The sequence below is a fragment of the Rhipicephalus sanguineus genome, chromosome 4 (assembly GCF_013339695.2).
Source record: "Rhipicephalus sanguineus isolate Rsan-2018 chromosome 4, BIME_Rsan_1.4, whole genome shotgun sequence".
NCBI classification, from domain to species: domain Eukaryota; kingdom Metazoa; phylum Arthropoda; class Arachnida; order Ixodida; family Ixodidae; genus Rhipicephalus; species Rhipicephalus sanguineus.
This window is the reverse complement of record NC_051179.1, coordinates 108,278,907-108,301,010: the sequence shown is the minus strand read 5'-3', so window position 1 is coordinate 108,301,010 and position 22,104 is coordinate 108,278,907. Positions and strand designations below refer to the sequence as shown.

At 44.2% G+C, this 22,104-nt stretch overlaps 1 protein-coding gene across 1 annotated transcript in view; it reads right to left on the bottom strand.

The window, feature by feature from the left end:
- Positions 1 to 22,104, bottom strand: part of LOC119390540 (ubiquitin-protein ligase E3B-like) — an 85,184-nt gene that overhangs the window by 13,031 nt on the left and 50,049 nt on the right. The window contains 9 exon segments of the mRNA XM_037658149.2: positions 1,191 to 1,298; positions 1,682 to 1,780; positions 2,992 to 3,069; positions 4,451 to 4,570; positions 7,065 to 7,164; positions 8,869 to 8,983; positions 13,946 to 14,064; positions 15,334 to 15,505; positions 17,921 to 18,082. Of these exon segments, the coding sequence (XP_037514077.1) occupies positions 1,191 to 1,298; positions 1,682 to 1,780; positions 2,992 to 3,069; positions 4,451 to 4,570; positions 7,065 to 7,164; positions 8,869 to 8,983; positions 13,946 to 14,064; positions 15,334 to 15,505; positions 17,921 to 18,082 (1,073 nt within the window).

Below are 22,104 nucleotides of genomic sequence, written 5' to 3'. Positions count from 1 at the left end.
GTCTAATGTCCCAAACCAACCTGCAATGGTGGGTTAGCAGCTACTGTGTTAAGGTACTAAGCTTCAAGAAGTGCGTTGTAATACCTTGCTGTGGTGGCCACAGTTGAATGAGAGAAATGTGCAAGAACACCCGTGTACTTAGATTTAGGTGTACGTTAAAGAACCCAAGGTAGTCTAAACCAATGCAGAGTCCTTCACTACAGCGTGCTTTATAATGATATTGTGAATTTGGGCAGAGTATCCATTTGGGCTTGTTGGTACAACATCATCGATAAAAAAATGTCTGATGCACGAGGCAGGCACGTGTAAACACAGTAACAATGACCGCAGCCCGTGTCAGCGCGTTAGAAAAGAAAGCATGGCGCTAATGTCCTCTGTAATCTAAACGCGAAGACACACGGAGGCACATAAGAGCCTCAAAGATTCGTGCACACAATCTTGGAGGCCGGCCGTGATTCTGACGATTTGGCGGTGCAGCGTGCATGCCCACGCTTGCGTTCCCACGCTCGCACGTGCTTGGCGCCTCTTCCGCGACAGCGCGGACAGCACCTCTTCGTACCTGGGCGGTAGCGTACGTTCGTATCGAACGTCACTGAGTGAAAATTGGTTCACAACAACCGTACTCCGTTACATTGCAGGCCAATGGACCTTGGCCGGGACCTACGAAAAATTCGTATCACCCCGAAATTCGTATGTGCTGTGATCGTACCACAGAGGTTTCACTGTATAACGATAAGGGTTATTGCAATGATAAAACTAGCCTCCCTTTTACTAAGTGCACATTCGTTGAAAAGGCATTCTAATTTGTTGCTGCCCTTCTCGACTAGCAAGGGCCACATGGCACGCAGATGCTGCACCGCACTTTCATGAGGCACACTTGCGTGGCAACGTGCACGGCACTCGTCAAAAGTGCTTCAGAAAACGTAGAGTGCACGCACACAACGTGCACGCCAGTGGTGGAAAGCAGAATGCTTCCCCTGCCCCGCCATCGAGGCAGTTGTGAGCAGCATTGAAAGTGCATCCACCTCACCTCATTTTTGTGGGCAAACAAAATGCGCATTTCCAGACGTGCATTCGGCGCACGGGCTGCCCATTGGCAAGACAACACGACGGTGGCAATGGCGTGAAGGTGACGCGGGTTCCCAATCAATTGCTGTCGCAGTAAAACAACGCCGACTGCGATGCCTCACCTCGTAGACGGCCTTTCCGAGCATCTTGCCCACAAACTCGAACAGGGACAGGTGATTTTCGTGAATGTACGAGGTCGGCGAAGGGTAGAGCCGCTGCTCGGAGGTGGCCTGCAGTGACAGAACCAGAGAGACAGTCCCACAAATGAGAAATAATAGATAGAAAGTACAGTGTGGATGGCTAAAAAAAAAAAAACAAACGAAACATGCATGAAGCCCTCATTCAAGGGGCGGAAAATTCTGCAAAAACACGCAATTTAGACCAGCGTTGGCCCAATTATGGCATAACTTTAGAGCTTAATGAATGCAGAGATACACATTAGAATATGCAAAGCAACACCTGACATGGCCCTGTGGTTCTCAAAGTCCGAAACAGCAGTGGTTGGTATTCCTGTGAGTATGCGACGCCACACAGTACACCACACAGCAAACAAGAGTTTTTATATCCCATTGTCATGCTGCAGTCAAGTGAAGGAAGAACATGCAGCACTCACCCTGAACAAATTGAGGGAGGGGTCGAAAACCCTCTTGATCGTCTCCTCCAGAAACTCTTTGAAGACACCATCCTGGTCAATGCCTGCTTCGTCTAGTCCCTGCAATGCAATGCAAACAACAAGGCACTGATGAAAACAATAATAATAAGAACCAATAATGATGCAGCAAACAATACCAGAGCATTTGTGGCAGGTTCAGGTTAAGTGCATGCACTAGCACTAATACATAAAATTCAAATACTACAAATAATTTTCAGATGATTGCAATGCATCGTTGCATTTACAGCTTAGCCCACATTAGCAACATTTGATTTATTCAAGACGGAAATATACATTCAACACTACACCACACTTACGGTAGATTTGACTGGTCATTTTCGAATGCTCCAGAGCACTCTGGTGACACACATCACATAAGGCTCATACAAATCAAGCGGTCCGAACACATATGGTAAGTCCATTCAGACAACCCTGCTTCACCTCAGAGCACTCCAAAGCACTCCACCTTATGAGCATGACCAAAATCTGATGCAGTTCTGGTCACATGGCTTCTGCAGCTTCTCTTGTCGGTGTGACATCAGCCGAGGCCATGGTGAAAAGTGTGCTATTGTTCGATGCCTGCCTGCCTTGTTTGCTTGCAACAGGCGATATGCTTCCCATCTCAGCCTCCAAATGCTCTGGCTAGTGGCGGCATGTTTGACTCTGATGCGCTTTCTCTGGCCCGGATAAATAGCAGGCTGGTAATAATAATTTACGGGGTTTTACATGCCAGATCCACAATATGAATGTGAAACACTCTGTAGTGAGGAGCTCCAGATTAATTTTTGACTGCCTGGGGTTCTTTAACGTGTACTTAATTATAAGTGTATGAGTGCAAGACTGCTCTCAGCATAGTCATAATCGAAGTCAGAGTGCAGTACAGAAACCAGCTGCAGTACTTGGATGCTGCTGTCTCATGTATTTTTGTGTAAAAGGCGTTTTGACCAGATTTTATTATTCTTTTTCCTGTTCACTATTTGAATGCTGCTCATAGGACAATGTACAAAACTGCACAGAAACACAAATAAAACAGACTCCAAAAACTCAAGCTATAAGGGCAGAAGCATCCTCCTCGTAAAAGGATGTCACAGTGCAACCATAATTCAGTTGAGACTAATAAGTTACTCTCTGAGAACTCTATTGTCACTAAATGCACCATCATACATACATTATTATCACACATTCATTATTATTACAAGTGAAATAGAAGTTCCTGAAAAACTGTTACTACTATGCGTTCCTTTTTAATCCATGATTGCACCTCAACTTGCCTGCTCATTGATGAAGCGCACTCTGATGACACCTTTGAGACCTTGTGTAGGGAGCATGGCCAGCTGCTGATAGCCATCCTGAGAGGCAAAAAAGAAAAAAACAAAACAAGGCAAGAATAAAGAAAACAGATAACACTTCACAGTCAAACTAAAGCCCAAAGTAACTTGCTTGCCATTATATGTCTGAATCCAAGTGTTTTTATACATTTTTATTTTATTTTTTCAATTGTCATTTTTAAAAATTCTGTGCCTGAAAAATTTAATGTGCCTACACAGGCACACTGGTCATCATCCCAGATACAAGAAAACAAGAGCAGGGAGAAATGGGAGGGCACACTAAGCCACCACACAGTGAATGATAGTGACGTGTAAAACACTGTATCCTAGTTCTTTTGAAGACTTGTTGCTAATCATCTACCATGGAACTTTCGTGATAAAAAGAAGGTTTCATATCAGGCACACTGGACACAATTCAACATAGAAATAACTATTATACAGGATAGAAATCTATATTGTGAAAAATCAAAACAGGCATAACAATAGAGGATAGAAAGAGGTGTGACATTAAGAGACAGAAAGAGAACAAACGAGGGTAGCCAACATTCTAGCTGACATTAAGAAGAAAAAGAATGAGTCTGGGCAGGCCACATAACGCGTAGGACAGATGGTCATTTAGAGCAACGGAAGGGACACCGAGAGACTGGAAACGCAGCCGAGTATGGAACCTCATTATTACGAGGTAGGGTGACAAAATTAAGAAGTTCACTGGAATCAAGCAGAGTCCATTCTCGTAGGACTGGGCAAATTGGAAATCACTGGGAAAGGCCTTCATCCTGGAGTGGACATAGAAATAATCACAATAAGACAGAAATTTTACATCAGTGTCTGCATTCACCATTACTGTGGCAGTGCTCCCCCTTTGTGGGAATTTATGGGAATTTATGGGAATGATGGATTTACGATGCACTAGCCTCTCCTTTGTCCTATCACGGTTTTGAATGACCTCATGTACTGCTTTAGTGTAACCTTTTCAGAGATCATTATGCTGTGACAGCAGTTAAAAAGCTCGAGAGCATGTTTGCTTCATTGTCCCATACTTACGATACATATGTAATCAACAGCTGCTGCCTTCACTGTCAAATCATCATCATTATGGTCACATTAATGATGATCGCTCGCTCATCATCACTTCCCTTTTTTCACATAGCTGCCCAAATGTTTCTGCTTTTGCACAAATGAGCCAAACTTAGGTTTGTGAACACTTGCGATTTCAATGGCAAACGAAAAAAAGTAGTGTACTCTCACTTTCCTGTGGAATAATTTCCCTAAAGTATACAATACTAACAAACTAGCCACAGCCGAGGCCTGCATCCACAATAGCGGCCACGACAATGCCAAAAGACGAAAGCAAACAAGGTCCTCGTGTCTTAAATGTGCATTGCCACTCTGGCGTACCGACCTCGACGATGCGCGTTCTGTGCACGGTGATGAGCGTGGACTGGGACAGCGCACAGGCAGACTCAGTGAGGCCCAACACCGTCTTCTCGTTGGTCACGTATTTTCGGAACAGGACCACCCTCTGCGTGCAAGTTCAAAAGCGGTTTGGCATGAGCCAGGAATAAACCAAGGCACGATAAAGTGACAGCAGGTACAGAAAAATGAAACAAGTCAAGTTCCTTCTTCACAGCATGTGAGCAGCGTGTTGAAACAACGTAAAAATAAGAAAAAGAAATTACTAGGTTTGTGCGAATATCTCTTTCTTGGTTTGAAGCGAAGTCAGAGTGAAACGCAATTGGTGACGTATAGTAATTTCGAAGCCAGCTTGAATACTAGGAGTAGTATTTGAATAGTAGTAGGGTGCAATTTATAAGCAGTAAGATATGTTACATTTCAAAATCTGCCATCCTTAGTCCACATAGGGCAGTATAACACGCTTTTTAAGCTTTACGAAAAAAGAAAGAAAAAAGAATAGGGGTGCAGGTGATACGCACACTTAACCTTGAAGTGTGGCTTGGCAGCAGTGTGGATTTCTCCTTAATAGGCGGTTTCATGGCATAACGGCCATGCGCTGCAGTAAAACCACCTTTTCAAGAGGGCTACATGAGGTGAAATGCATCTACTTGTTCGTTTCTACGGTCGGATACAACTAAAGAAGTCCGGAGAGGCCCCACCCAGACGACCAAAGCGCGGCAGCGGATTGCCTCCACGACTAAAGAAACAGTCCTGCTCATGCACTTAGCAATGTTCTCCAAAGGCGGGGTCACCGGCTGTCCGGCTCATGATGTCAATCCGGAGTGGGCGCCTATTGGTGCAGGCTTGTGAGCATCCGCCTTTGAGGAAGAAATGCCGTGGACTTTAAAGTTCCATCCGACTATAATACTTTGAGCTTTCAGAAATATTACATTGATGTTGAGGTGAATTCAAGTACTGTAGGATTCGATTGAATATTAAAAGCGCTTGAATATCCACACAAGCATATTAAGTTGCCATTTCAGGACAAGTGTAATGAGACGACAACAGATGAGGTCTGAATTTCCTCTGATATGTGGACACTTCGCAATCTGCTTACATACTATACAACACAATCGTGAATGGAGCCAGAAGAAACCAAGGAAATACTATGTTCAGTGCAATAGGAGCTTTTGTTTACTGAGACACATCTGTATGAGTGCTGCACTGTATGTGACCCAAATTTTTAACATTATTTTCAGGAAGGTTAAGCGTCGGAAAGTAAACCCCAGATAATCGTAGATGTCCTAGTCAGTGGGTGACTTTATGTACCATGCATTAAAAATTCATCAATTGCCGCTTGCTTCAATCCATGCAAGAAATTTTTACAGACACTACAGTACCCTTTATTGAAGACAGACAAGATTTTCAGATCCTCCTTCTTTCTCAAAAACGTAATCCTTTAGGGTCTATTGTTTCTTGAAGGGTCTTGCCAGTACAAAAGGTTTCATTCACAGAATGATACCAAGGTATTATTTTCAACTAATGAAGCTTTCTTTTTCATCATTCAATTGACCAAATTAGTGGTGGTTGTTTAGTTTAAACAGCAATTCTGCTTAAGCTATTTCCATTTATGGATCTTCTACTACCGTATTTACACGATTGTGAGTTGACTCAAATGTAGGACGACCCCCCAAAAATCGCACGGCAAAAAAAAAAAAGACACGAGAGCACATTTCACAAGGACAACTTATTTACGCAGTCGCTAGACTGACTACACATGCTCACTTGTCATCCATACCTGGATGGGTGCTGACTCCATATTTGGAGTCAGCGCCCGCCCTGCCATGCACTTCTCTCTCCTGTTCTCGTGAAAAGCAGTGCTGTAATATTTGAAGTAAGAAAGTATCACCAACTAGCCCCGCAACATATTTTGTAAAGTCAAGACAAGGGATGCAAATGCCGGTGTGCAAAGACGGCTTTATGGCAGTGATTCACAGCTACGCAGAGAAGCTAGCTTTGTGGCAATACGCGCGGATCATTTTTAGGAAATTTTCCACAAATCGTTGCTGAAGGTGCGGGTTATATGCGATAAAATACAGTATATGTTACAGGTAGAGTTGGAATGCAAACAATGTCGTAACCATGCCACAACGTTCCTGACTTCTCGTTTGTCGCGCCGTAACTGGTGGCACTATTTTCGTTTTGATTGTAAGTCGACTCCCCAACATCAGATTTCAAATTTAGATCAAAACGGTTCGACCTACAATCATGCACATACGCTATATCTGTTAAATAACAAAAGTACCTGGACAGCTGATGTTTTATTGCTGCAAACAGGTAAAACTTGCTTAAAAGAGAACAGTAAAATATCTTGCATTTCGTAGACAGAAAGAACTTATCTGCTTGATTTCAGAGCTACTGGCACTTTAAGTGGCCAGCAAACTGGATGCCATGATGAAACCTGCCACCTTCGTGGTTGGCCAATATGGTACGGCCACTACTCTGGAAAGGTGTCGGTGCTGTGTATAATTTCTGGGCAGGCAGTGAGCTACTGTTTCAATGAAAAGACAGGATGACTGAAGCTAGTGCCGGCCAAAATGTGACACCTGAATTGTACTGACCTCTTTGTGTGGAATGATGTGGGGCACCTTCTGCAGCAGGACCTGCGCTGCCTTCTTGCCCTTCTCGAGGTCGCTCATGAACGTGCTCACCTTCACGTCCCTGCAGAGACAACAGAGATAAACTACAATCTGCGATTTTTAGGTGCAGAAAAATTTGCAATTATTATGAGGCATGCCACAGTAAGAGACTGTTCTGACCACAGAGGCTTCTCCATCTTCTCCATGCTACGCTGTTATGCAAAATTCTGACCAAAAATGGCCAAATTCTTTTACTATGGACCCGTCTTGCCAAAAACTTTCAATAGACCCCTTTCATAATCGTAAAGCTAGCTTTCCTGCTATGCAGTTAGTCCAACTAATGGCGGCTAGTCGCTTCTGCAAATAGCGTGTTCAAGCGCAATTTACTTGCGCTATGACGCGGAAAATGTGGACTCTGCTCTCTTGACATGAACACGCATCGTAGACAAGCCCCAGCATGTGCTTCTAGGACCTCCTCTCCATATGAAGCACAACAGGTGCCACCATTAGTTGAGCAAAGGTGCAGCACAGGGAAGTGCACTTGCGGAATATGAAAAGGGTCTATTAAATGAACTCAGTCATGCTTCTGCTGCCCAGCCTGATGTGTGCCGCCATTTACCAGCACAATTAAGTACCAAGTCGAGACGAACCTAGGTTAACCATGGCACTGAAGGGGTGCCATGGTTAACCTAGGTTCGGCGAAATCTCGGCAATTTGGATTTCATAGGGCAGTGTGAAATTTTTCCCAAAATTTACATTGTCATAACATAAAGAAAAATCATAAACATAAGTTAATTTATGAATTTACTTATGGCCGATAGAGTTTATAAGTGTTCACAATCTCTGTTTGTTTCTCAAGGCAAGAGGCAACTTGAATGAGTGCAACCACCCAGAAACTTGCTATCGTGCGACCTTCAACACTTGGTGTACATAGAAGCAAACGCACATCAAGCAACCAGATACCTCGTTCAACCATTGCGCAAGCTGCAGATTATCTGCAACATTGGCCGTGCAAGCCACGCCTGTCTTTCAAGAACTGCTGGTATTCAAGGCAGATGGAAGTATTGACTGGTTAGTAGTCGAGATATGCACGATATGGTTAGATTATTGGGGGAAGAAAGAAAGGCAGGGAAGAGAATGACAATGTGTGTCATTAAAGGCTTATATTCAAGTCGGGAATTACAAAACCGAGCGTTAACTGGCATGATAAGAAAATCTGAAAGCATAGGTGAAAGCTAGCCATAGCAACACATCAAACAGCAAATTTTGCACAATCCCTCCTGTTGCACTGCGAAATTTTTCCATGGTGATCTTGTTATTATTTTGACCATTGTTGGGTGATGTGGTACACAACAGTGTGTTACAGTGTGTTTTGCATTATACGCACAATATATTTTGTACATTGCCTTTTGTTTTTAACTGCATGAGGTGGCCAGACTCCCTTGCAGCTTTTATTGCCTGTTCACTGAATTCAAATGCTGGATGAGAAATTCAGCCTGCAGCGCACACAAAACAAGATGGCAATAATCACATACCATATTTTCTCGCGTATAACCCGCATCCCTAACATTAACTCTACAGAAATTTAAAAAATGCATGCAACCCCTGCATATAAACTGCACTCCACTTTTTAAGCACATTTTTCTGTTTTTTGGTGCAGGCTATATCCAAGAAAATACAGCATGCACGAGAAGTAAAGCTATGGGAAGCCATAGAGTCTGCAGGCATGTTGTGCTTATGTACAGTAAGCATGCTGGATGTGCTCCGTCGGTCAAGTGGTGCGTACTTGATAAGCCAGTGATCCGGCGGAGTATAACTGCGCCGACAGTCGCGCTTGTACAGCACCATCAGTAGCGTGTGACACGAGCAGAATAGCTGGTTTGTGTTCACAGTCTTCAAATCTGCACAGGCAAAAAAAGCAAGACCACTTTATCGTGAGTTGCACAAAGGCAATAGTTGTCGCATGTGACACAGTGAGAACAAAAAATGAAGCTCATGAGAGCAAACCATAGTCTTCTGAGCTTTCACGAGTACTTTTGACTGTTTTTGCATGCATGTCCAATGTAAAGGCTCTTGATTTTTATGGGTCTTTGCAGGGATGGGTGAATATTCGGGCACTTCGAATATTCTCACGATTATTACAGTGTTCGGATTCACTTCGACGCGAGTTTAGATTATTCGAAATTTTGAAGTAATTCTCAATGAATGAATATATGTATATTTGAGTCAACACAGTAAAAGCACGTCAATTCGACCCTGATTAATTCGGATAATCGGATAATTTAAACATGTTCTCTCCAGCGTATACATTGTTTAATGGCATCAAACTTTTGTTATTTCAGTCATATTTGGCCGCAACCTGGTTAATTCGGTGCACCAAGCACGAAGCGCCGCAAATATGCGACTCAAAGTAGCAAAATCGGTGTTTGTGGACAGCCGAAAGGACCGCAGGCTTTCAGACAGGTGTGGTTACCATCCTCAATCACACTATTGGTCGTAGTAAGGTATGGGTTCAGCGTTTCGGCTTAAAATACATGGAGGTCTTGAGCCGTGTTCACATCGTGAACGAAGTGGCAAATGACGAAAATAGCAGCTTTTGCACTGCTCTTATGCAAAATAATTACGGGATTTACATAGTCCTCAATAAAATGAAAGTGCATTGATGTAAGAGAGGTTAGGTTCATTTGGACAGTTTTTCCGGTCCCATGAAATCTGAATTAACGAGCTTTTACTGTATAAGCTTTTTTAAAGATGGTTTCACAGCAGCGTGGGCGTGCTACGCCGTGAAACCACCCATCCAAGAAAAATCCGCACTGCCGTGAAGCCACACTTCAATGTTAAATGTACATACTATTAACTTCACCTCAATTAATTATTTTTTAAGTTTAAAAGTGTGTTATATGAGCTTTTATGTGCTAAGTATAGTAATTTTTAAAGTGCAGCATATTGTACGAGTTATAATTTGCACCTTAGCTACTGCTATACAAGTTGTTGCTACTATTCAAAGTTGCTTCAACTTCACTTCAAAACAAAAAAGTGTCACTCACACATGCCATTGTTCCAGTTCTTCAAAATATTGTCAAAGTTAGTTGGGTCATGACAAAAATACTCATTTTTCTTAATAATATGCGATATCTGCTATTCGAACTACTATTCGATTCGAAATTATTCGACCAAATCACCATTTGCTTTGAATTTGCTTCGAACCTCAAGTTTACTATTTGCCCATGCCTAGTCTTTAGTATTAGTTTGCTTTGAATTTTGGTTTTGTTATACTCCAATACAGAGTTAGCCCAGGCACACACAAAAACAGGCTGGCTGTTATTTTGATGACAGTGTTGGAGGAATAAATGAACAAATGGACTGATTGATTGTCTGCCTAGCCTGTCATTCTGGAGTGCATGGGAGCCAATGGCTGCACCGCAGCAGTGCTACGCTCCCAGACACTCGTAGTTGTCGCTAGAGCAAGGAGAGATTTTGCTTAGTGCTTCTACTGCTCTTGTTTACCCATGACGTGCACTGAAAGAGCACTGGAAGAGCGACCCAAACCGAGCCGAGGGGCAGACATTGCAAATATGTACGTGGGAGAAAAACCAAGTTCATTAGGCAAAAGCACTAAGTGAACCCGTATACAACAGCAGGACAACTAAACAACAGGAATACTGAATGCCTGGCTTACGTGCGTTCAATTTGCAGCCCACTTCTTCCCAGTTGCACCTGACCCATTGGCACTCGCAAACATTGCTGCAGCAAGGTATGCTTGCCGTCAATTTTTTCTCCTATAACCAACAGTCCATTAAAGCCATGTCTGTTAAAAGTTGGATTTGTTGTGCTAATAATTACATTCAGACCACACCAAATGAGAAAACCTGTCTGTACTAACAAGCGCCTTGTATGCACATACACTTTATGACACGTGGACTGTATACAGTGGAACTTCGATTATACGACTTTCAGGGGACCGCGCAAAATCGTCGTATAATCCGGGCGTCGTATAATCGAAAAACCGAGAATATAGGCAGTGACGGTCATTTTTGCCCCACAACAGCGGGCACATAATGCCTAAGAAAGTCCGCGGCACAAACGTACGCTGCTCCGAGGAACGTAGATTAAATTAATTGAAAAAATGACAACCACGCATTTTATCGGAGGTGTGAACGAACCTTTATTTCTCACCTTTTAAAAAAATCTGTGATTTTCTTCTGAGAGTTTGCCCAGCCACGACGCATCAGCTTTCTTTCGATAGCTGCAACATCTGGCAGCAAGTCGCCGATCTCATCGCGTGCGCAAGCAAACCGCCGAATGTGGTCGACGTAGCACAACACGTCCGCGTAAGTCGGAACGGACACGCTAGCCTCTGCAGCGTCGTCCATCTCTTCCTCGTCGGAAGTTCCCGCAGTGTCGGGACGCACAGTTTCGATAATGTCATCCAGTGACACTTCACTGCACACTGCAACGTCGTCGTCGGCACCAACATAGTCCGCGAAAGATCCAGGCAGCTCCAGGCTGCCGAACTCTGGTTCATCGTCAACAGGCAGTGCAGCTTCACTGGTAGAACAAGCACCACTTCTATTAAAGCCGCAGTGCCTGAAGGAGTTGGCGATAGTTTCTGGCGTGACTGCGTCCCATGCACTAGCAATGTAGTGCATTGCGTCAAGCACAGAAAGTTTCTTATCCAACTGCTTGCGTTCCATGCCCGCCAGCCGACGCTGCACCAGAAACTTCCGATATTTCTGTTTCATGCACTTGATGACGCCAGCGTCAAGTGGCTGCAGCTGGCTAGTGCAATTGGGGGGCAGAAATACAACTTTCACATTTCTCAAATGCGACATATCTGATGGATGGCATGGCGCATTGTCAAGCAGAAGAAGAATCTTTCTGTCCTTAGCCCCCATTTTGGAGTCCAGCTGCTGCAGATATGTAGAAAACATAGCAGCCGTCATCCAGGTTTTCCGGTTGAACGTGTACTGGCACGGCAGCCTTTTCAAATTCTTGAAGCATCGCGGCTTCTCAAACTTGCCGATCACGAGGGCAGGAAGCTTTTCAGAGCCGTCTTCATTAGCGCAAAGCAATACGGTAAGACGCTCTTTGCTTCGCTTACCCCCGTGACAGCTCTCTCCTTTGAATGCCAATGTCTGTTCTGGCTGCATATTATAAAATAATCCAGTTTCGTCTGCGTTGAACACGTCGGACGGTTTGTATTCCCGTATCAATTCCGGCAGCAATGCAGTCCACTTTTCTACAGTGTCGGAGCTGACTGACGCGCTCTCTCCACAGCAGCGGCTGTACACAACTCCACTGCGTTTTTTAAAGCGATCCAACCAGCCATTGGATGCTTTAAAGTCGTCAATGCCGCAGCGCAATGCAACTGTCTCAGCCTTCTCCTTCAAAATTGCGCCATCCACGGCGATTCCTGAACTGCAGGCCTGACGCAACCACTCAACGAGGGCCTTCTCCATGGCAGCATATTTGCCATCTTTCGCGGCCTTCCTGTTCAGGCCGAACTTTGCCGCATTTAGTAGGATGCTGTCCTTCTTCGCGAGGATCGTTTTCAGCGACGACTCGGGAATGTTCAGGTCGCGGGCAATGCTGGCCTTTGTTGCTCCGTTCCGCTTCTCTGCCTCCTCGATTATGCGAAGCTTTTCTCCGAGCGTCAGCGGTTTTCGGTTCCGCGACATTGCGAGACGCAGCACTCGCAACCAAAAGTTCGAAAGCTTCCTCGCACACCAATGACCGAACACAGAAAATTTTGCACGTGGACACAGCAGCTGCGGCGCAGCACAACCAACCGATGAGGCAAACACGTGAAGGAATGGCTGAATGGCAGCACGGCAGTAGGCCTATTCGATTTGCAAGCTTCGACCAATCGCGAGCGGCTAAACGCCCCAGCCCTCTGGTAGCTAGACAGCGGCGAGTTCCGGTTCCCGCGGCTGTCGCAAACATTGGCTCAACAATCGCCGTTCAACACGTCCGGTATAACGACACGAAATGTAGTGAAAGTTATCGTATACTAGAAAGCGAGCTCGAGATTATCTGCCATGTTATCTGCTCACAACGGTCACTGCGGTCACAACGGTCACGGTCACTACAAAACCACCCAAAAGAAGAGAGAGAGAAAAAAAAAAGCGACAACGGAAGTGCGCAGTGCAATGCGACAAAACGAATGCGCTCCGGCTGGCTCCGGCCAACGTTGGCTCTGGCTAGCTATGGCCGACCGCGTGTCGAAAAATTGAAGAGGCCCTGTGGTGGCAGCGCGGATACGAACTCGGTTCCTCGGTTTCCCGACTTTTTTCGCCCGGCCGCAGTGTGTTTGCGTGCCAGCCCGCGTCATCGTAGGTCTTTTTTTTTTCTCGGACAGTCCAGCAAAGCGTCGTACGAGGCGGGGCCGGCGTAAAATTGCGTCGTACAATTGAGGTTTTTAATACATTATTTCTATGGGGGTTTTGCCGGGACCAAGCCAATTCGTCGTAAAACGCGGGTCGTCGCAGGACCGGGGGACGTATAATCGAAGTTCCACTGTATTTGGAAAGACTTGTGTTAACGTATTAACATCAGCCCTGACGCTCTGGTGGCACCAACAGATGGTGCAGCTCTCTCACCACACATCCCTGTGTGAGAGAAGAACTTGGCTGTGCACATGCCTCACATGTGTACATTTTGGTGGTGGCAATGTGGTGCATTACCACACTGCCTCAATGCAAATCACATCTGTATCGACGTTCATCGTGAGATGTGTCCTGCCCAGAACTTTTCTTGCGACTGATGTCCTTGCTATTTTTTGCGACCAGCGCATTTCTAAAATGCCCTCTGGCCTAATATGAATCAGAAATGCAATTGAGATTAAGAACAGGAGCCACCCTCACCAATGAGTCCATTCCAGACGAGGCGGAAGACAAACGTGTTGAGGAACGCCGAGATGGCCACGAGGTCGTCCAGGGTGAAAGGTCGCTGCTGCTCGTACAACTCCAGGTCGTCCAGAATGCTGCCGGGAGCACAGGATATAGCCGTCAGTTGGATCACTGGCTTCATTCACTAGGCTTGATGGAAGCACCACAAGCACACGCAAAGGACAACACATTTCACTGGGGCCAGTTGGTGGGACGTGCCAATGCAGTGCTGGGTCCTGTATGGTTAGGTTAGTTTAAGTTCTTGCTTCAGCCCTTGTATGTTCAAACTGTGTTTACATGCACACATAAAGGCAAATTTAGGCAGGCATGTCACAGTTGGCCAGCAATCCCAACTGCACAATAAACGTACAAAAGACCCACCACAGCAAAACCTCGGCACCATCATCAGCCCTATAAAGGCTAGCAAGTAAAATTCTCTAAAACATTTTAATAAAAAAATAAAGGTGTACATCTTATCTGCATAAATGAATGGATGCACTACGCATTGGTTTGTGGCATTTAATGCCCCAATGTCACTGAGGCTACAATAGATGCCATAGTGAAGGGCTCCAGATGATTTCGACCACCTGGGGTTATTTAATGTGCACTGACATTTCACAGTACACAGGCCTCTAGCGTTTCGCGTCCATCGAAATGTGACTGCCATGGCTGAGATTGAACTTACAAAGCAGCCGAGCACTGTAACCAGTGGGCCACCTCGGCAGCTGACACCACTTACTGACATAACTAGCATTTCAGGCTAGTTGAGATGAAGTCAAAGCGTGATTCCCCGTTTATTAAAGTGACAGCGAAGAGTGGAGCCATCAACACAAGTTTAGCTGAAGTCCATGCCAGGATTGACAACCAAATTGTTAGCACACCGAAAGATTACCTATCACCTACACTTGCACGACAATGCATACAAGCCACATAAACAACGAAAGCCCAGCAGTATGTGGAGCATGCATAGACAGGACATCATCATTTCTTTACATATTTACAAGGCATACACAATGGCTCAAGAATGCTCTTATTCTAAGCTTTCTGCAAGTCTCTATGCAAGTCTATGCAAGTCTCTATGTAGTCTACGTACGTACCGCATTTTTTCACGTATAAGCCACACAAAATATACACACATTTGGAGCTGGGGTCAGGGCGCAAGTTAAAGTTCCATCTGCAAAGCGGCTTCACGGCAAGGCTTAACAGCAATGCAGGAAAGGTGGCTTTAAAGCAACATGTGTGCTTTTTATTAGTTTTTCTGCGGGTTGTTTTGGGGGATGCGAGCTATATACATGGGGAAGATAAACGCGAGAAAATACGATATAGTGGGAACGTGTATAAAGCCACGATTGTAGTACACTCACGTGACCAGGTGAGTGGCACAGTCGCAGAAGAGCACGAGCAACCGGAACTCGGGCCCACTGGGCTTGGTGGTGAAGGCGAGCAGGTCGAGGAAGGCACGCACACCGCTGGCTGGTCCAACGCTGCGGATCAGCTGCCACAGCTGGCACAGCACCCACTCGTGGTGACAGAGCCCTGCAAGAGGACGAGGAAAGCGTGCAGCGTATAAAACAGCACCGGCATCATTCTCGACGTTTCATACTAAATGAAGCTCACGATTGTCTCCAACTATAAAAATGGAGGATGAGAGACAATATAGTCACCTTTGTCAAGCAAGATTCCCTGAGCCAACTGAAATCACATTTTGTTCAGTAATCATTAGAGTTATTACTAATAAATTTTTTTTTGAACTAATCACACTATGGTATACAGTGGACAGCGATTACAACTGCCACCGTAGCTCATTTGGTAAGAGCATCAGGTGCCCAATTCAAAGGTGGTCGGCGCTGCCACCATCAATGGTAAGCTGCTTTTTCATTGACCTTAGTTCCTTTCCATTTATGCCATAATTACTACACTACCGTTAAAACATACAAGTAATTTACCCTATACCTTCCTTAGCATGGTTGTGTCATTAGGTTGCGTCTGAAACGAGCCAATCCATTCGCCTTCTACGGGATATGTTGTAATTAATGGCACAAGTAAAGTCTGAGAAACACAAGCATGAAGATTAAAGGAACAAAAGAGCAAAACACTAAATGAGTTCAGAATGATCAATTTGTAACGAAACCATGGAACTCTGTAATGGGTCATCCTCTCCAACGCCTTCTAGTGGGTCGTTCTCTTCGGCTCCTTTCTGAAAGAACGCTGCTCGTGCTGAGAGTCCGTGCTCCGCCATGACTGCCGCCATTGCGAATTATCGCCGAGAGCCGTCAAATAAAAACCTTTATAAATTATTCATCGGGAACTTTATTATGAATTTGACGGACGGATTCGTTCTTAGAAAAGGAAATGAAGGTCAAAGTTTCCCTTTAAAAATTTCCCCACAGAACTTCCAACGCTGGTACATCAGTGTAACATTTCACATTTCAAACCATTTTTCTGACTTTCAGCACATTGGCTGTATAAATATTCCAAAAACTTCCCACAAGACACTAGCCACTCACACATGCCCCTGTAGATGCCATAAAAATCTATAATGTCACAGCAAGCTGGCATGAGAACACTAAAGCAGCGCCACCACCTGTCTTTCATACTGTGCCATTTAGCAACTTGCAAAGCATCGTCTCACGGCAAAAGTGGCATTTTCGGTATTTTGTGAGGGTCACTTATTAATACAAATGCCTATAGCTTTTCTTTAAAAGGGCCATGCATTCATATTTTAGCCACTGAGCTCTGCATTTAACTATTCTTTGTGTCTTCCCGAGATCAATGAAAAAATACAAAAATTGATGCACTTGAACAAAAGTTTTTTAAATGTTAATAAGAGAGCAACAATGTTAAAATAAGAGCAGGCAATGAAAATAGGAATGCGTTTTCACATTTGACATACCTAGAAAAAAAAAAATTATGCTGCTTCCAGTCAAAATGCAACTATTGTTTAAAAGTAGTGGAAGCAGTCATCTATTGTGGCCTTTCCGTGACAACCCATAGCTATGCTTTCCGATGGGCAATTTGCCTTACCACAGCACTGGTAATGACGGCTTCTGAGCATTTCTTCAGCATTTGTGCTGTGTCATTGCTATTATAAAAGGGCAAGAAACAAAGCAAGACTAAGTACCTGTTAATTTATTGTTGCTACTGATGCCTCTGCACTAGTAGAAAGCGGGACGTTAACTGCTTCAATGTTATTTTTGTGCCCTGTAACTAACATTCAGTGACGAAACGACGTCACCAGTGCAATCAGGTACAACCGGGCCCAGCGCAATGCAACACTTCTGACAACTTTGTGCAGCTTTTTAACGTGCAAAACACATTTTAAAAAAGGTAATACACTTAAACCTCTGTATAACAAAGTCGCATTTGACACGAAATAACTTCGCTATACCCGAAAATTCGTTATAAGCGTATATTCGAACAACTGAGTCTATTACCAAAGCTATTCTTAATTTACTTCGTTATAACTGATAATTCATTATATCCGTGTTCTTTATATCGAGGCTTGAGTGTAATTACATGTGAGGCATTACCATGTGCAGTAGGGCCTTCATGCTTAATTAGCAAACATGAACAGCGTAAACCTATGTGCCACGCTCCTCCCAAGTTACTTGCGCAACTGATAATAGTCGCTGTGCGACGCTATTGTCGATATACAAAATGACTGCTGAAGCAAGTTAAAATAGCAAATACTTAAATCACGGTGAATGCACTGCTGCTGAAGCATCGTCAAGCTCCATAGAAAGCAATAGTAGAATAAAAACAACATGCATAACTTGCAGTGCAGGACCCCTTTTAAACAAATCCACATACCCCATACCACTCCTATGCTAATTCATTTGCTTAGCTTACAGCTACAGCAACAGCGTTTTCCAGCAATCTTCGAAGAAAGCTAAACAACAAGCCACAAAACGTGTTTACACTTGCAGATGCGCCAATTCCTCTCTAACGCACCGGTCAGTATGTCCAGGCGCAGTTGAGTGAGACTGGCAAGGGCAGTCTCAAAGAGGGCGCAGGTCAGGGCTACCGCAGTGACCTCAGGGCTTCCCAGCCGTCGGTACTGCACACTGCAAGTCCGTCCCGACGATGCCCGCTCCAGGGCCTTCTTCAGCAGGCCTGCAGTGAGACAGTCAAAACAACAAACTGACAAGTGGTGTGCACAAAGTGAAGCATGTTCGTGCTGGTCATCGGAGCAGCCGTTTGGCATAAAAGTTTGCAATACCATTAAAAAAATTAAGAACTCCTAAACCATAACTATGGAGCCTCAAGGTACCTTAGCAGATTGACTAAAGCTCTGCATAACAAAAGTGGATCTAATACAATGAAGTGAATACTATAAAAATTATAAAAAGTATTACACTGCAACAATAACACCTGAGGATGCAAGGTGTACAGCAGCCTAAGCCATAGCAAGCTACAGCCGCACAATTTTCTAACCTGAACGTGCAGTCCTGTGCAGTCCAGGTGGTGGCTTCAATTAATTGAAGCCACCACCTGCAATTTCAGTAGAAAGTCTGAAAAATCAGATGCCAATGAGTTCCAGCATCTGGAAATTCAGACATTCTTATACATTCACTCTATGGGACTTGTGGTGGTGCCGCGAAAGCGTGCGGATGTTCAGGCATGTCCAAAAAATCGTGCGTCTCAAAAATCGACAGTTGACTGCATTACATTAGTATACGTGTTTGTACTGGGTGATTCCACGCAAGATCGAACAAACGATGGCTGGTCGACCTCTCAAATTTATTTCAAAATTTTATATATTATTGCCTGATGAGTGGAAAGAAGAGATCCGCAATTTGTTTTGCCGTCAAAAATTTTTTCGAACCACAGGAAATCAATAATGACAAAGAGGTGGAGTGAAGCGCTCATCCGCTCTGCTGTTTTGGCCAACTTTCGTTATGAATTGCACAAAATATATTAAAGTTAGGTAGCTGAAATTTATTTACCTAAATATATGCATGTTTTTGCTTCTGCTCAGGTATTTTTAGTTTTTATGTGTGGTGTAGATGTTTTTATAAAAAACCTCAAAAATGGCGCAATCAGCAAAATTTTCTTTACTTTGAAGGTCTTTATCTCAAAAAAGCCTTGTAGCAGAGCAACAAAAATTCTGCATTACGTTCTTCGCATGCTTATCTACCAAACTGCCAAATCTTGCATTTATATAACTTTTCAGTAAAGAGATATCATCGGGCTAATTTCAAGAAAACACCGAACAATGGAAACTTCTGACGACAATGAAAAAAAAACCCCATTTTTTAAATTTCTTAAACTTTGTCCACTTATTCTCCTCCACATCAGCTTTTACAATCATTAAAAACATGTTGCATAATGTCGTTGCACTAATAGTTACGGCCCCTCCAATGAGACCCTTAGGCAAGGATGGGCAATTCCGACTTCTTGCCCAGCAAGTGTATAAAATGCAGGCAGGATTGAATTTCTTTTTATTAAAAGGCCAGCAGGTACCTAAAAAGGCGTCGCCGGCACTGAAGACGTTAATTTTCAAAATATTTGGTCACTGCAGCGGCCACGAGCGCGGAGCTACCGAGTAGGCGCGCGCGCACCCGAGATGCTCGTTGTAAGAGACGGCGCAGTGAGAGCTCGTTTTCGCGTCCTCAGACCGATTGAGTTCGAAACAGCAACACCTCTCGGGTGACTTGAACGCACGTGCACCGGTCGTCGCAGTGATCTGGTTAATTGCGTCGATTTCTTTTTTCGGGGGCATAAGAATGTCATCGTTAAACTGTGCGTTCCGTGAAGATCTTTCATTGCAGTGGTAGCACGCGTAGCACAAGTAGTTCGTCTCACTGACAGTCACTGATCTTTCGGGCGTTAAACGTTCCTTCAAAGCATTTATGTCTAGATCGGTAACTGTGCGAAATTTTGGCTTCTTTGCAATAATTAAAGGAGTACTGACACAATTTTGAGACATCGCAAAAGGGACATTTTTTGCTTCGTTGGTATGCAGTGTCCACGCTGTCCACACACTGGAGTCAGAGAACACGTATAAAATATTTTAATTTGACTTTGAAGTTTTCGTCGCTGAGCATTTGCAAGCCAGCCACACGGCAAGGACATTATCCCGACAAGTCAAGACAGTTCCTCAGCGTTCTCGAGTTCTGCGTCCTGCATGCAGCCTAAATCGTAGAAATCACTGTCAGGGTCACTGGACGACAATTCACTCATCGTTGTCTATTGCACCACGAGCAGATGACGGATTTCCCGCTAGTACGTCGCGAATGTCTGTATCTCCGTGACGTCACACTGCTATGAAACGACACTGAGAGGCCACCCCCTCGATATCGAAACCGAAAGTGTCTTTTTAAGGTGGCGCTAATTAAAATATATAGGATGCATTCCCAGGCACCACAATAGTCGTTTTACGTTTCTCGACACCAGTATTTTTATTTAGAGCAACAATCCGAAATTTTTTAAAATTCGTGTCAGTACTCCTTTAAGCTTCTTGTGCTTCGAAAGGTAGTCTCCACAATAGACTCATTCAGAGCTATACTTTCTCGTCATGAGACGCACAGGAGGAGTAGAGTAAGAGCAAAGCACAAGAACTATCCGCGCCGAATGAAGTGTGAACAGCGCACCGAACGCGCGGCCAGTTCACGCCGTCTGCTGCCGACATCTAATATAGACAAGCGCATCCGGTTACCGATAGTTTTGCTTTTCTTTCCTTTGACAATCCATATTTTGCTTTGCCACTGGAGCGCCACGTTCATGCTTTCCACTGATCGCAACTGGCGCAGCGCAGTTTCTGTGGCAGCAGCGTGCGTGAAGCGAGCGCTCATAGCTCCCTTATAGTTTTCATCTTGCTTACACCTCCGCCGTGTTATCAGCGCCTAGCTGAGATGCGAACAGAGGGCGGATAGAATAGCGAAGCTCCAGTGCACGTGCGTTCAAGTCAACCGAGAGGCGTTGCTGTTTCGAACTCAATCGGTCTGAGAACGCGAGAACGAGCTCTCACTGCGCCGTCTCTTACAACGAGCATCTCGGGTGCGCGCGCGCCTACTCGGTAGCTTCGCGCTCGTGGCCGCTGCAGTGACCAAATAATTTCAAAATTAACGTCTTCAGTGCCGGCGACACCTTTTTAGGTACCTGCTGACCTTTTAATAAAAAGAAATTCAATCCTGCCTGCATTTTATACACTTGCTGGGCAAGAAGTCGGAATTGCCCATCCTTGCCTAAGGGTCTCATTGGAGGGGCCGTAACTATTAGTGCAACGACATTATGCAACATGTTTTTAATGATTGTGAAAGCTGATGTGGAGGAGAATAAGTGGACAAAGTCTAAGAAATTTAAAAAATGGGGTTTTTTTTTAATTGTCGTCAGAAGTTTTCATTGTTCGGTGTTTTCTTGAAATTAGCCCGATCATATCTCTTTACTGAAAAGTTATATAAATACAAGATTTGGCAGTTTGGTAGATACGCATGCGAAGAACGTAATGCAGAATTTTTGTACCTCTGCTACAAGGCATTTTTGAGATAAAGACCTTCAAAGTAAAGAAAATTTTGCCGATTGGGCCATTTTTGAGGTTTTTTATAAAAACATCTACACTACACATAAAAACTAAAAATACCTGAGCAGAAGCAAAAACATGCATATATTTAGGTAAATAAATTTCAGCTACCTAACTTTAATATATTTTGTGCAATTCATAACGAAAGTTGGCCAAAACAGCAGAGCGGATGAGCGCTCCACTGCACCTCTTCGTCATTATTGATTTCCTGTGGTTTGAAAAAATTTTTGACGGCAAAACAAATTGCGGATCTCTTCTTTCCACTCATCAGGCAATATTATATAAAATTTTGAAATAAATTTGAGAGGTCGACCAGCCATCGTTTGTTCGATCTTACGTGGAATCACCCTACTAGATATAGCAAAAGTGTTTTTGTGTTGAATGCAACACTGTTCTATGAAGTTCAACACTAGATCCTCCCCAACTTGGTTTTGCTAACATTCAGGGGCACAGCCAAAAATTTTTTCGGCGGGGGTTAAGCCATACATTATGCATGTTCGTGCGTACGTTTGTATGTGTGCATGTATATGTATAACGTTACGGAGGAAGGAGTGCTGAACCTTCTCCTAAAGCTGGACACTAAAAAAGGATCGGGCCCGGACAAAATACCCAA